The 13,490-nt window shown below is 36.1% G+C and overlaps 1 protein-coding gene across 1 annotated transcript in view; it reads right to left on the bottom strand.

Annotated features, from left to right (window-relative positions):
- AKAP6 (A-kinase anchoring protein 6) overlaps positions 1–13,490 on the bottom strand; it is a 273,079-nt gene that overhangs the window by 135,557 nt on the left and 124,032 nt on the right. The window contains 2 exon segments of the mRNA XM_031553601.1: positions 8,308–8,471; positions 9,710–9,806. Of these exon segments, the coding sequence (XP_031409461.1) occupies positions 8,308–8,471; positions 9,710–9,806 (261 nt within the window).

Genomic DNA, 13,490 nt, shown 5'->3' with positions numbered 1-13,490 from the left:
TAGAGTGCAATGAGGTCTCCCCTGAGCCTCCTCTTCTCCAGACTAAACAATCCCAGCTCCTTCGGCCACTCCTCATAAGATTTGTGCTCCAGACCCCTTACCAGTTTTGTTGCACTTCCCTGGACATGTTCCACGGACTCAGTGTCTTTCTTGTAGTGAGGGGCCCAAAACTGAACACAATTCTCGAGGTGCAGCCTCACCAGTGCTGAGTAGAGGGGGATGATCACCTCCCTGCTCCTGCTGGCCACACTATTTCTAATGCAGGCCAGGATGGCATTGGCCCTTAGTTTAACTGATTTAAGATAAATATGCTTATATGCACACATACACTCATGTTTCAACATTTTCAAACATAGGCCAAACCCAATTGGGAATTCTGGCTAAATACAACTTGTCAGAGTTCGTCCACACGTGAAGTTACAATAGCCTAATATACTTTCAGAGTTTCAGATAATAGTGTTCAAAGATTCAAATAGCATTATGATAAAATTTGCCCCCTGGGCGTATGTCAGTTTAAATATCTGTTCTCATCAAGTTCTCAGTCTGCACTTGTTCTCAGTGGAGTGATTTAGATTTAAAACACCTTTCAAACTGAACTTGATATATGCTTTGATAGAAACTAGACTTCCTATTCTAAAAGTCAAAATGTGTATTACCTTTGCTACTAAATGTTTCAGCATAACTGTTTTAATTAAAAGTGAAGTCAGCTGAAGAGCCTAGGTTGACAAAATGTAATTCAATCTACAATATCTAGAATCAACAATCTGTAAGAAATACAGAAGCATAAGACCACAGAGATGTTGCAGTCCTTGTTCACATTTTCAGTTACTATACAGCTTTTAATATTTCTGCAATAAATATTAGAATGTGTTGGATTAAAAATGTGCATATATTTTATAACAGGATTGAATACTGTACCTAATTGTAGATGCAATTTGGCTTCTTACATTTTATACTTGGTATGCAGCTTAATAAACCTAAGAGGTAACTTTTAGATTAAATAGAAAAATATGAAGAGCTCTGGAACAGTTTTAGAAATCTGGCTTGTTAAAGCTCATTATAATTATGTCATATACCAGGAAGTAGTGTCATACAGAAGACTATCTTTGAGCTAAAATGGGAGCCAAGTTTGCTTAACTTTAGACTTCAGGGAAACAGTTTCATGAAAAACGAACAAAATATTCATTTAACTAGTGATATAGAGAAGCTTTAACAGCTTTTTTAAAAAATGCCTTGGTTTAATGACCCTAGAACTCAAATTCTGCAAGCTTGGAAACTTTTAATTTTCACCTGAAAATCACCTACCCAATTGAAGCATTTTATCTAAGCAAGAACTTGCTCTACTGTATAATTTACAGTAAGATATATACAAAATACAAGAGAAAAGAATCTTAGCATTTTTATGATGAACAGAAGGTTTTGGTGAATATTATTCTGTGTGTAATGTCTGTACAGACATTACATGACTACTTTGGTTTTGCATGAGTTTTTGAAATCTGCTTATCTGAAGAAAATTTCCCTTCAAAGTATGATAAAGAGAGCTTTCTTGGCAAGGCACAGGCTTTGCCAATAAATAACTCTGTTCCAGAAATGCACTGATATTCAGCAATGAAAAGTATAACTATTTAACTGTACCAAATACTCTGCAGTTGTTCTGAACAGAAGAGACAAATACATTCAGCTGATAGTGTGAAGAATTTAGATGGCAGATGGTAACTACTGAGCTAGAAGAAGGTGGGGATAGAGACGTTTGGAATTTTGGTTTAATATCTGATCTGCAAGGTGTTGCATTAATGGCAGAGAATTTTCTCATGTCTAGATGGGAAAGTGGCTCATTATGGACACATTAGAGAAAATGCCTTCTACTAAAGCATCAGCACCAACTCTCCTTATACATTCATATTCCAAGAAAAGGCTTTATTAAGCCATGAGATAAACACAGACCAGGTTGGTATATGTTTTACCAGATGAAAGTCTCTTTCAATATACGTTCAATGTCAGAGATTTAAGTCTGATTTTCATTTCATTATCTTTCAAATTGTTACTGATTAAGTGATGGCTAGTTACTTGTCATTTTACTACACAACATGAGATACAGGATTTAATGCATGCATCTGATTCTCAATTTGTGAACGTGGAAGAGAGGAAGAGAGACTGCTAGAGAAATAAATTCAGTTTTGAGTGTAAAGTTTTAGAAGTCCCCTGTGACTTAAGAAACTCCATCAATCTAAGTAAAATGATCCCTCTAACATATGCTATTCCTGCCCTTTTGCCAGGAGCAACTAAATAAAAGAGAATGTGCCATCTAACAACTTCTAAGCACAGCCATACTATCTGCAATACTCCAACATAGAGTACACCAAAAAGTCAGTTTTCAAAATGGTTATGTAAGTAAAAACACTAGATACCGAATTCTTGCTTTCTGCTGACAATCCTTTCTTGTTTTTAGTAGTGGAAAACAATAAAAAACATACCAGCATGTTGGCTTTAATACAATGCCTGCTCTGAAAGTAATACCTTCTGTTTTATTACGTTGGCCCAAGACTTCAGAGGTGGATAATGGCAGTATAGTAATAGAGGCAGAATCTCCCTACAAATATTCCATTACATTTTGTTGCTGTGAGACAGATGGCAACAGAGTGGCAGTCTGAAAAAATGGTATCTGACATGGATGTGCGTATGAAGCAAAGGTGTGGAACTGAATTCCTCCATGCTGAAAAAATGTATGGAGACCACACAGTGGACGTGAACACAGTGAGATGGTGACAGCAGCATGAAAGACAAGCCATGTTCCAGATGGCTATGTGCAACTGTCATAGCATGAAATGAAGAATATCTCAATCCACTCATCCACATGAATCAGCAGATTATGACCAGGGAACTCTGCACAGAGCTGAGTATTGCCTTCAGTGTGTTGGAAACAATGTGGCAACATTGGAATGTTGCAGTTTGCACCAGGTGGATCCCAGAAATGCTCCAACAGAACAGAAAGAACAGGGTTGGTAAGTTTCTAAGGATCCACTGGACCACAACGAGGCTAAAGGTGACAGTTTTCTGGATTATCTGTACCTGTGACATGGTGTCACCACCATGAGCTAGAGTCAAAACAGCAGTCCGTGGAGTAGTGATATATGATTTCTGCACCAAAAAAAAAATTCAAGATGCAGCTGTCTCTAGGTAAGTGATGATACTGCCTTTTGGGATGGGAAAGGGGTTATCATTTTGGATTTCCTGGAAACCAGACAAACCATCACCTCTGACCAGTACTTTGCTATGCTGACTAAACTGAAAGATTGAACTTCCAGATTCAGGCAGAAGAAGACAAGTTTTTTCTTGCAATATGATAATATCGGACCCAATACCAGTTTGAAGACTGTGGAGGACATTGCCAAGTTACGGCTGGACTGTCCTACCACACCCATTGGATTTGGGACCTTCTAACTTCCATCTGTCCAGACCAACGAAGGATGGAGTGAGTAGGTATTTTCCTAACTACACCATCATATTAGCTGTGAAACAGTGGGTCACCTCTGTTGAATGAAATTTTTATGAGAGTGGCATGTGGGCTCTTGTTCACTGCTGGTGAAAATGAACAGCTAATGGTGGTGGCTATGTTGAAAAACAATGTTTTGTAGCTGAGAATTTGCTCTAACAAACAGTGTTATTTTTCTCTTTGTTGTAGTATGTATTTCCATGGAAATAAAGAGCAGGCATTACTTTCAGAGCAACCTACCACAACATGCTGATGTCTGCTGATTTAGAAATTTAGAACTGATTAAAGACACTGAGAAAAAGAAAAAAAGTGTAATGACAAATATAGTATTTCTCTGCACTAATCACAGAGATTCCAAAACACTTCACTTGTATATTCTTTTTATAACAAAGAACAAGTTACAATTCCGTAGTAATAAAGAAAGGACTGCTACCATCACAGAATGGCTTAGATTGGAACAGACTTACAGATCATCTAGTTCCAGTCCCTCTGCTATGTGTAGGGTTGCCAATCACTAGATCAGGCTGTCCAGGGCACCATCCAACCTGGAATTAAATTCCTTCATGGATGGGGCATCCACAACTTCTCTGAGGCTTCTCTGAGGTGGTGTCCCCCAGGGGTCCATCTTGGGACTGCTACTCTTTAAAATTTTTATTAATGATACAGACAGTGGGATCAAGTGTACAAGTCAGCAAGTTTGCTGATGGCACCAAGCTGAGTGGTGCAATTTACACAATAGAAGGAAGGGATGCTATGCAGAGGGATGAACCTAATGAGGTTCAACAAGGCCACATGCACAGTGCTGCACTTGGGTCAAGGAAATCCCAAATATGCATACAGTCTGAAAGAAGAACTTACTGAGAGCAGCCCTGTAGAAAAAGGCTTGGGAGTTGTGGTGGACAAAAAGTTGGACAAGAGCTAGCAGTGTGTGCTTGCAGCCCAGAAAGCCAACTGTATCCTGGGCTGCATCAAAAGAGCGGTGGCCAGCAGAAAGGTGATTGTCCTCATCTACTCCACCTTTGTGAGGCATCATCTGCAGTACTGCGTCCAGGCCTGTAGCCCCCAGCATAAGAAGAATGCAGAATTGTTGGTAATAGTTCAGAGGAGGGCCACAAAGATGATCAGAGGGCTACAGCACCTTTCCTTTGAAGAAAGATTGAGCATTTCCTCTGTTCTCCATTTTGCAATTTAGTCTCATATTATAATACTGAGGAAGATGTAATTGTTCCTGACTACAGTGTTTATTCCACCGACTAGGTCTGAGACCAGTGTCACTATAAAACTGTCAAGGACAGTTCCCAGAATCATAAACTGTGGTTAGATATTAAATAGCTTCAACGAGTTTTCATTTCTTTTTATGCAAATCACTTTTCTTTATATGGAAGACTTTGTTTAGAATGGCTGAAAACTGTAAGATTACGCACAACTGAGTGGGAGATGATGCTGGAAACGTGGGATGTTTAATTACATATGAAGGGGAAATTACACTGGTTTTCTTCTTCCATTTAGACAGAGGTTTGTTTAACCACTTCAAACACTGGAGTAGGAGATCTATCTACTAATTCTACGATTTTAGGTTTACCTTATATAAAGTTTTTACCTCTTCTAATGTTCCTCGAATGCTTACTGCTTCTATCATTAACCTACTGACAGACGTGGTCATTATAGAGATAAGACAATCTTCCCAGGAGTGTTTTTCACTTGTGACAACTAAGTTAAATTTCAATGTTCTAAGCACTAAGGCAGTTTCATTCCTCTGAAGCTAGAATAGAGAAGAACAATATTTTTTCAATAATACAGTAATTATTCTAGAAAGCAATATGTCCAGAAGTATAGACTACATTTATATTTCTAGTGTAGGCTATTTTCTTTTAACCTACTAGCTTTTAAGTTCTGATATTATGCCCTGAAATGTTTTATTGCAGAATAAAATTGTACAGTCCAAAAATTACAGACATGAGCTAACTGTCCAAAAACATACTGAAAATAGAACATATAATAGGCACTAAGAGTACTATTTCAGACAATTTGGAATGAAGTTAGATGTTCATTATGGACAAATGCTGTTAAGATTTCTATAATTTTCATGTACATTAATTGCAATTTACAAGCTCTTTAGTAATGAACTTTTCCACTAAACCAGGAGTTAAATAGGCCAGCATCATATTAGGGCAGTAACACTTACTGGTTCAAGGTAATAAAGTACATTGAGTTATTTTTCAATACCACTGTTTATTGAGAGCAATACTGTTCCCATAAGCCTTTCTTGATGGAGAGGTATTGGCCACATTATTAAGATGTCAGTTATAAAACAAGCAGTCTAAGACCCCATGAGAAGGTAGAAAAAAAGCAGATATGCACATGTACACAAATATTCCTCCTCATTTCCAGGTATTTTGGAATATTACTATCAGAAGAAATCCCTTATTGCTAAGTAAGCGTCCTTCTAAAAGGATGACTATGTATCATGCGAAATATTGCTAGTAATGTTAGATCAAGCATTTTGTTGAAATGCACAGTGGCAATTCTGAGATTTATTTTTAAAGGTATTTCTCAGTGGAGTAGAAAACTCAAAATTTACATAATCCAATTTGAGATGAATACAGTAGTAATTTTTTTTGTTTATAAACACAACAAAGTAGTAGTCTTGGTAAATACATAAAAGGAGATCTTACTGCATTTCTAAGAGCTAATACAAAGAATGCAGTATATTAGAAGAGTTTAGGTATCAGAAATATTTAAAAACCTGCAAGTCTTCTACAGCAATCACTACACTGAATTTGAAAGTACAAGCTGCTAGGAAAAATACATACAATAAAATAATCTCATAAGCAAAATCTGAATTCTTCAATACAAATGTTGGTGATGTATTTCTAGAGTGCAGAATCTCCCTCTCTCCTTTCAACTCTATTCCTTACAGAAAAGATGCCATAGAGCTATAAAAACACATTTAAAAACTCCTAGGGGAAGGTTTCCTAGGGTCTTTGAAATTCCTCCTTTTCCTATTTCTTCACAGATTTCTAATGCCAACACTGTTTCTGTAGTTTCTCAAACAAGTCAAAAAAGAAAAATACCCTCTAGATATAATCTTTAGATTTTCTATTATACTTCTCAGGCTCCTTTTGGCTTTTGAAATAAATGCAAACCAAAATCTACAGTTGTAATATCAACTGTATTTTAATTTCAGTTAATCTTTCAGCATGAATAAGTGGATGGTATTTGACAGCACTGCTGCCCATACCTACAAGAACCATATAGGAATATGATTTAATTAATGAAGTAACCTAAAAGTTCTTTTCAGTAGATCATTTCTGTCACTTGTGGTTTTATTTATACAGCTGTATTCACAAAAGTATTGCTTCAGGTTCCTATCTCTATAATAAAAAGGGTTAGACAAGGAGCTGCTACCCATCCACATAAGAAAATGCTGAAACAAAAACTATACATTCATTTTTCCCTCTTTAATCAAATATTTGAATGTAATCATTCTATGTTCAGATTTCCATAATTTTCACCGCAAAATCAAGCTGGATTATAGAACACTTTTTATGTAATGATTTTGATTGAGCAGCATGGAAAAGTGAAGCTGTTCAGAGGCACAGGGATATGTAACTGGGGAGTAAAGACAACTTTGGGCTAGGTTGTTCACCTAACTGTGAAAACCAAGGATTGCTTCACCACCTAATTCCTAAACTAAAAACCTATGAGATAGTGGATCATTTTGAACCACATAAGTGACTAGGCATATTTGTTCAAGTAGCATTTCCGGCTTATAGTTTTTTCCTGTATTATGATAAGAAAATATTAGAGCATTCAATGACATTCTAGCCAAAAACTATTGCACAAACTGATCTCTAGAAAGCAGTGAATACCAATACAAAGAATTGTCTAGTATCAGAATCAAATCTACTCAGCACAAGCACCTCTTATTTCTAGAAACAAGAATCTTGATTTCTGCCTGCAGCGTCCCAAAATGTTAGAGTTACTAGACTCCCTGCTGTATTATTCAATGCTTGGGATATAATGGAAAAAACAACACCTTCCAGTGCAACCCCTCAATTTTTCTACTGATATTAGTACAAGGGCAGGGACCCTACCTCATAAGTTTGTGTTTTGTGCAGTGTCCTTACACTGCTTGTGCTAATTTGAATTAGTATGCTTTGTATTCAAAGTGCTCTTAGAAGTTGCAAGTTCAGCAGCTGGTAAGTAATATAGCCCTCTTTGATAATTTATTTCCACAAAATGGTTATAGGTGTCAATACTTTATTCTTAAAGTACTTGTTGTATTCAGCACATGCACTGTTATGGAAGACTTAGAGGAAAAAGATTTGTGAAAAGGCATATGACCTTCTTCCCACTACAATGGCCATCCCCTAATTAAGCAATGCATCTGATAGTCATTAACAGGAATGAGATAATGAATCACTTTCTCTCTTCTTTGTTAATTTGCTGTAACCAAGCGGCTAATGGATGTCAGAGCTGAGTGATTGCACTGATTATAGTGATTTATAGTTGCAACAAAACAATTTAAAACCATTCTGATTATTCATGTTAAAGATGCTTTATGTTTTGTTTACTAAATGTTTTATGTTCCCCCTCATGCCCCTTCGCACACATTGAGAAAGGTCTTCTAGGAAAACTTGAAAGTTCGAAGATTTTTTATTGTTTCAGAGTAAGGCATTTCATTTTGTTTATAGAAAAAAAGTTTACCCAGTAGAAATGAAAAGCCTTAGGGTGGAAAGAAAACTTCAGTGGTGCCTAGTTCAAAAGAAGACGGAAATAAGAGGAAATAAGGCAAACTTCAAGCCACTTACCTTAGGGCTCCCAGTCCCTTCCTCATTCTCTGCAGACACATCAGTAGCCAGTATCTCTGCTTTGATGATATCCAGAGCCCTAAGAATCCAGCTGTGTTGCCGTTTGATTTGCCTCTGTAGCTCCTTCCATTGACTTGCAATCATCTGCAGCATGTCCTTCAGTCCTTCTCCAAAACGAAGGGGAAAAAAAAGTAAGTTGTAAGCTTAACTGCATCTTTAAATATTATTCCTTAATCAAAGAAGTAGCAGGATATTTAAATAAACAGAACAGAATATTTAGTGTATTTTCTCAGAAATGAATACAAGCATTACTATTGTTCACACTGTAAACAATGCTATAGGGTCAAAAAGTTATTTCATTTTAAATTTTTATTATGTTTATTCCAAAGTTTTCAAGAAAAGGAAAATCCCACATAAAATGTGACTGCAATAGGAAAAGCTACAGTAATCTTATCCCCTAATATCTAATCTTTAAACATACAATAATCTACCAAATATATTTTTTCCTATCTTCATCTGTTCACATTTTCAGTAGTTTACATATTACCACTTTCTAAGTATAGCATGACATGCAGTATCCTTCTCTGCTATAGCTTCTATAGCTTTTTGGCCTATGCATTTAAGTCAGTGATTTCCTACAGCTTTCACATTAGAGAGATCTGCCTGAGACTGTGAAACAATAGAGGCACAATGTATAACATGATCAGAAAAATGCAAACAAGAGGATAACCTCTACCTGGGTGAAAAGCATGCAAAATGAAGATGGCATTACCTAGCAATATATGCTGATTAAAACCCTATTATCATACAAGTAATGCAAACATCTAAAAATATAGGGGTTGGTGGGGAAAGAGAAAGGGATATCAGCATCTTTCTCCCCCTCCCCTCAATTTAAGGTCTCTGCAGAAAAAGACAAGCCTAACCAAAGGAAAAAGGTATTTTTAATTTTAGTCTATTCCTCATAAATGTATTAAAATCATGTAAGAATTAGTTTAAGAGACAAAATAAAGTTTTACCAATGCAATTACCCATGCAGGGTATGTAAAAATATATATGCATATATTTGAAATCTTAATTCATTATCTTAATGTTATTGCCATTGCTTCTACATCAAAGAATATGTCAGTGTAAAGTTCTCACTGATGTGATTTCAATTGAAACTCAACTGAGCAGCAAGACCAAAATAAAATGAACAGACTATTTGCAGGCAGTATTTCATTTTATAAGTATCACTGCATTGTATGCAGTATATGAAACATTTATAAATCTTGAAGGTCAATCTGATAATGCAAATATTAATAATACATAAGGAAGTGAATATATGCAGTAATTTACAGCAATGCTTCTTCATTCTTTAATAGTCTGGAGATATAAAGACTTGCAATATTTCAGAAGGATTTACCTGATTTGTGAGATACAATAAGCTCAAGAAGTTGACGTCCTTCCTCTACCACTGCTTCTTTTAAAGCACAGTGGCTATCAACATTCAACTTAAAACTCTGGGAGAAAAAAAAAGAAAAAAAAGGGAAAATCTCAGCATCAAACACTGAAGAGGCAGTTCTCATAAAACACATATACAAAACTACTACTGCTTTTTATCAAAAACCACATCCCCATTTACCCAATAGCCAACTAATCTGCAATAGTAAAAGCTATTGATATTTTGGATCTGGGCTCAAAATGTTTCCATTTGATCAGCAAAGTGCATCTGTGCTGAAACAGCTGACAAATCTAGAAATTCATTAGCTTTTATGAAAAGTCACAACCTGTAGGCTATATCTGGAGTGACAGTGTTCTATAAAATACACTAAATTTATGCCATCACATATGAGCTCTGTTTTTTTCAGATTTCTTTGAAATGTTGGTGATAGAACTATTTATGAAACTATAAAAAAAATTACAACATTGAATATATTGGCCTTATGTGCACTCATACAAATCTATTGTTTCAGCATTAGCTCTCAAATCCATTTTCAAAGAACAAATCAGATTGCTTTAGATCTCTACATTCTTAATTTGTAATGCAAGTATTTTTCATCCTTTTTGCTCTAATATTTTTATTAGTTGTTCAATTTTGTCTTTTTATTGTACTGAAAGCTGTTAATAAAGAGATGAACTGGAAACATGATCTACTCCGTGTTATGACATTTTGTACACCACTGATAATTTAGTTGGAATAATTTGTGAATTAGTTGGCAGAGTTTCTCACTCATACTTGCATGAGAGAAAGAGAAATAAAATACAATAAAGAAAGGAGTTCTTGCTATATTTAATCATCAATCACATGCAACCCTTGTTCTCTTTGAAATGCCTACAGAATGAATGAAAACAATATTTGACTCCTTGGAAGAAAAGACTTTTGCTTTCTCCTGAGAATGAATTAACTGGCAGTGATTAAAGTAGACTTTGCGAGTACAGATTTGTAGCTTCTGGATTTCATTAAGCTTATTTATATTTCTCCAAATACTACCAAGTATTCTAATACTGAAGATATTACAAAATACTCAAAAGTCCTCATTTCTTAGGAAAGTGACCGTATTTTTTCTTTCCTAACTCCTGTAGTCAGATTGATTGGCATAACAGAAAATAATTTACCCAGAACTGTAGCAAAATGATGTTTTTTCACTATAATTGTCATGGTTGAAAGAGGAACATTGCTCAAGTAAACCCTTAGCAGTCTTTCAAGCAGCAGTCTACCTGACAGCGACAGAATATTTTTGAGAATTTTCCACTCAAATTGAGTAATAAACAAGAATTTTGCTACCTTCAGCATTTTGTCTATCCCAGTTTTCACATATAAGCATCTGAAAATAATGTTTTGAACCAGCTGTTGAACAACTGGGGAGTCAAGAAGTTAAGAAGGAAAAATTATGCCTGAAATTAGACTGGCCTGTTCTTAAATCTAGGGAGTTTTATGAACCTGAACCTAGAAGTTCTTTTTCCTTCATAAGAGCCTGTCTGAACAAGCACTGACAATATTTAATTTACTGTTTACTTAAAACAGGCTTGTACTGAATAGTTTGTAATCATGCACTTCACAGGAAATGCACTGTGCGTGTGTCTCAAACAGCAAAAGGGAACCTAAAGGACCTGAGAGTAGGTTGTCTAATTTCATATAATTGAAGCTGAGTATTGATGCAGCTGGATGTGGTAGTGTCTCAAGATGATGTGGATGTGTTTGATAGGAAAATTGGAAAAGATGAGGTATTCTTTTTCATTAGGAAAAAAAGAGACTTGCTGTCCTATAAAAGATTCATTTAACATAACGCACCAGATACTACAATACAGCTTGATTTTCAGGTGCACCTATTAACCAGTAATAATGTTAACTGAAGAAGTAAAATATGATGAATAAAGATGGAGCCAAACTTTGGGTTCTGACTAACAATATTCTACTTGTACAAAATTCTGATTTTATGGATAAATTATGCATGCCACAAATACTGTGAACATACATAAAATTTAGAAATAAACTCTTATCAGCATGTACACATCAAAAAGAGTGAACTATTTATTTCGGTATAAATACCAACAGAAGCAAAGGACATTGTCAGCTGATGTACTGAGGCGTGAGTTTTAGCTTTCAAATTACATGCATATATATATATATAAAGTTCTCGTGAGTGGAAATTTCCTAACAAAAGGAAGAAGTGGACAAGGAACACTGGAAAGAACAGTCCTCAGTGAGTGCATCGGTGCTCATAGTTCCATATGCTCATCTAACTGAAAATGTGACGCATAAAAAAGGCAAACAGATTTGACAATGTAATAGGATTACATATATATGTAAATCTATCTATCTATCTATCTATCTATCTATCTATCTATCTATAAACAAATCTGCACAGCTAAAAACAAAAGCAGACCAAAAAATTGTAATGTAGAAGGATCTTCAAACAGAGGACCTCTTCCGTCCCAGATATTTCCCATTCCCTACTTTTTACATAGGGTATTTGGAAAATTATAACTCTAACAGCGTGTGACCTCGGTAACTCTGTTCCTCTCCTCTGATCTTCCCTGATAATAAACTGAGCTCTTGCATCTGAGAAGGGGAAAGGAGAAGGAAAGAGAAGTCAATTAATCAAAGCCATTTTTCCAGACACATTTGAAGCTATGGAGCAGTCTAAATATCATACATGAGCACATATACATTATGGAAAATGCATGGGTGATGGCCTGGCAGCTGCTTTTAAAACAACACATTAGTGTCATCCGTAGCAGTAAGGATATATAATGCAGTTTACAAGCTGCAACAAGCAAAATTACCTTATGAAGTTCTCTGCATTTATTTCTTACAGTCACCATGCACATATAAATATTAACTGTTCTTATTTAGTACAAAAGAGAGGGAAGAATCACATCTTTTTATTGAAGCTAGAAACTGTAAATAAAGACTCCGGAAGTAACAACTATTAAGTTCCAGGAATGCTGTCTTGTAGTGACTACATGGACGCAAAGGAGCTCACCCTTCACAGAATGAAGCTCAGCACTGAGTTTTAGGAAACCTGTTGATTCATTGGATAACAGTACCAGGTCCAGGCTTTTATCAGAAATAGTGTTGCCAGCAAGGGCAAAGAAGTTGATTGTCTCCCTGTACTCAAATCGAGTACTGTGTTCACTTTTGAGGCTCTTGCTACAAGAAAGACACATTGAGGCCCTGTAGTGTCCAGAGAAGGGCAATGAAGCTGGTGAAGTATCTGGAGAACTAGTCATATGAGGAGCAGCTGAGCAAGCTGGGATTATTTAGTCTGGAGAAGAGGAGGATAAAGGGAGATCTTATAGCTCTTTACTGAGAAGGAGGTTGTGGCAAGGTGGAGGTTAGCTTCTTCTCCCATGTAACTAGCAATACGACTAGAGGACTTCAAGTTGCACCAAGGGAGATTTAGGTTGGATGTTAGGAAAAAATTATTCTCTCAAAGAGTGGTCAGGCACTGGAATGGGCTGCCCAGGTGGTGGTGGAGTCACTGTCCCTGGAGGTGCTCAAGAAATGTTTAGATGTGGTACCAAGGAACATGGTTTAATGAGGAAACATTGGTGGTAGATGGACAGTTGGACTAGATGATCTCAGAGGTCTTTTCCAAACTTGGTGTTTCTATGAATGCTCCAGAACCATAATGGGAAAAAAGCAGCATCTCCTGATCTACACTAGTCTCTGAACACCCTCAGACTTCTTTTTTTTTTTT

This window comes from Meleagris gallopavo, chromosome 5 (genome assembly GCF_000146605.3).
Source record: "Meleagris gallopavo isolate NT-WF06-2002-E0010 breed Aviagen turkey brand Nicholas breeding stock chromosome 5, Turkey_5.1, whole genome shotgun sequence".
NCBI lineage: Eukaryota > Metazoa > Chordata > Aves > Galliformes > Phasianidae > Meleagris > Meleagris gallopavo.
The sequence above is the reverse complement of the archived record's forward strand: the minus strand, read 5'-3'. Positions and strand labels throughout refer to the sequence as shown.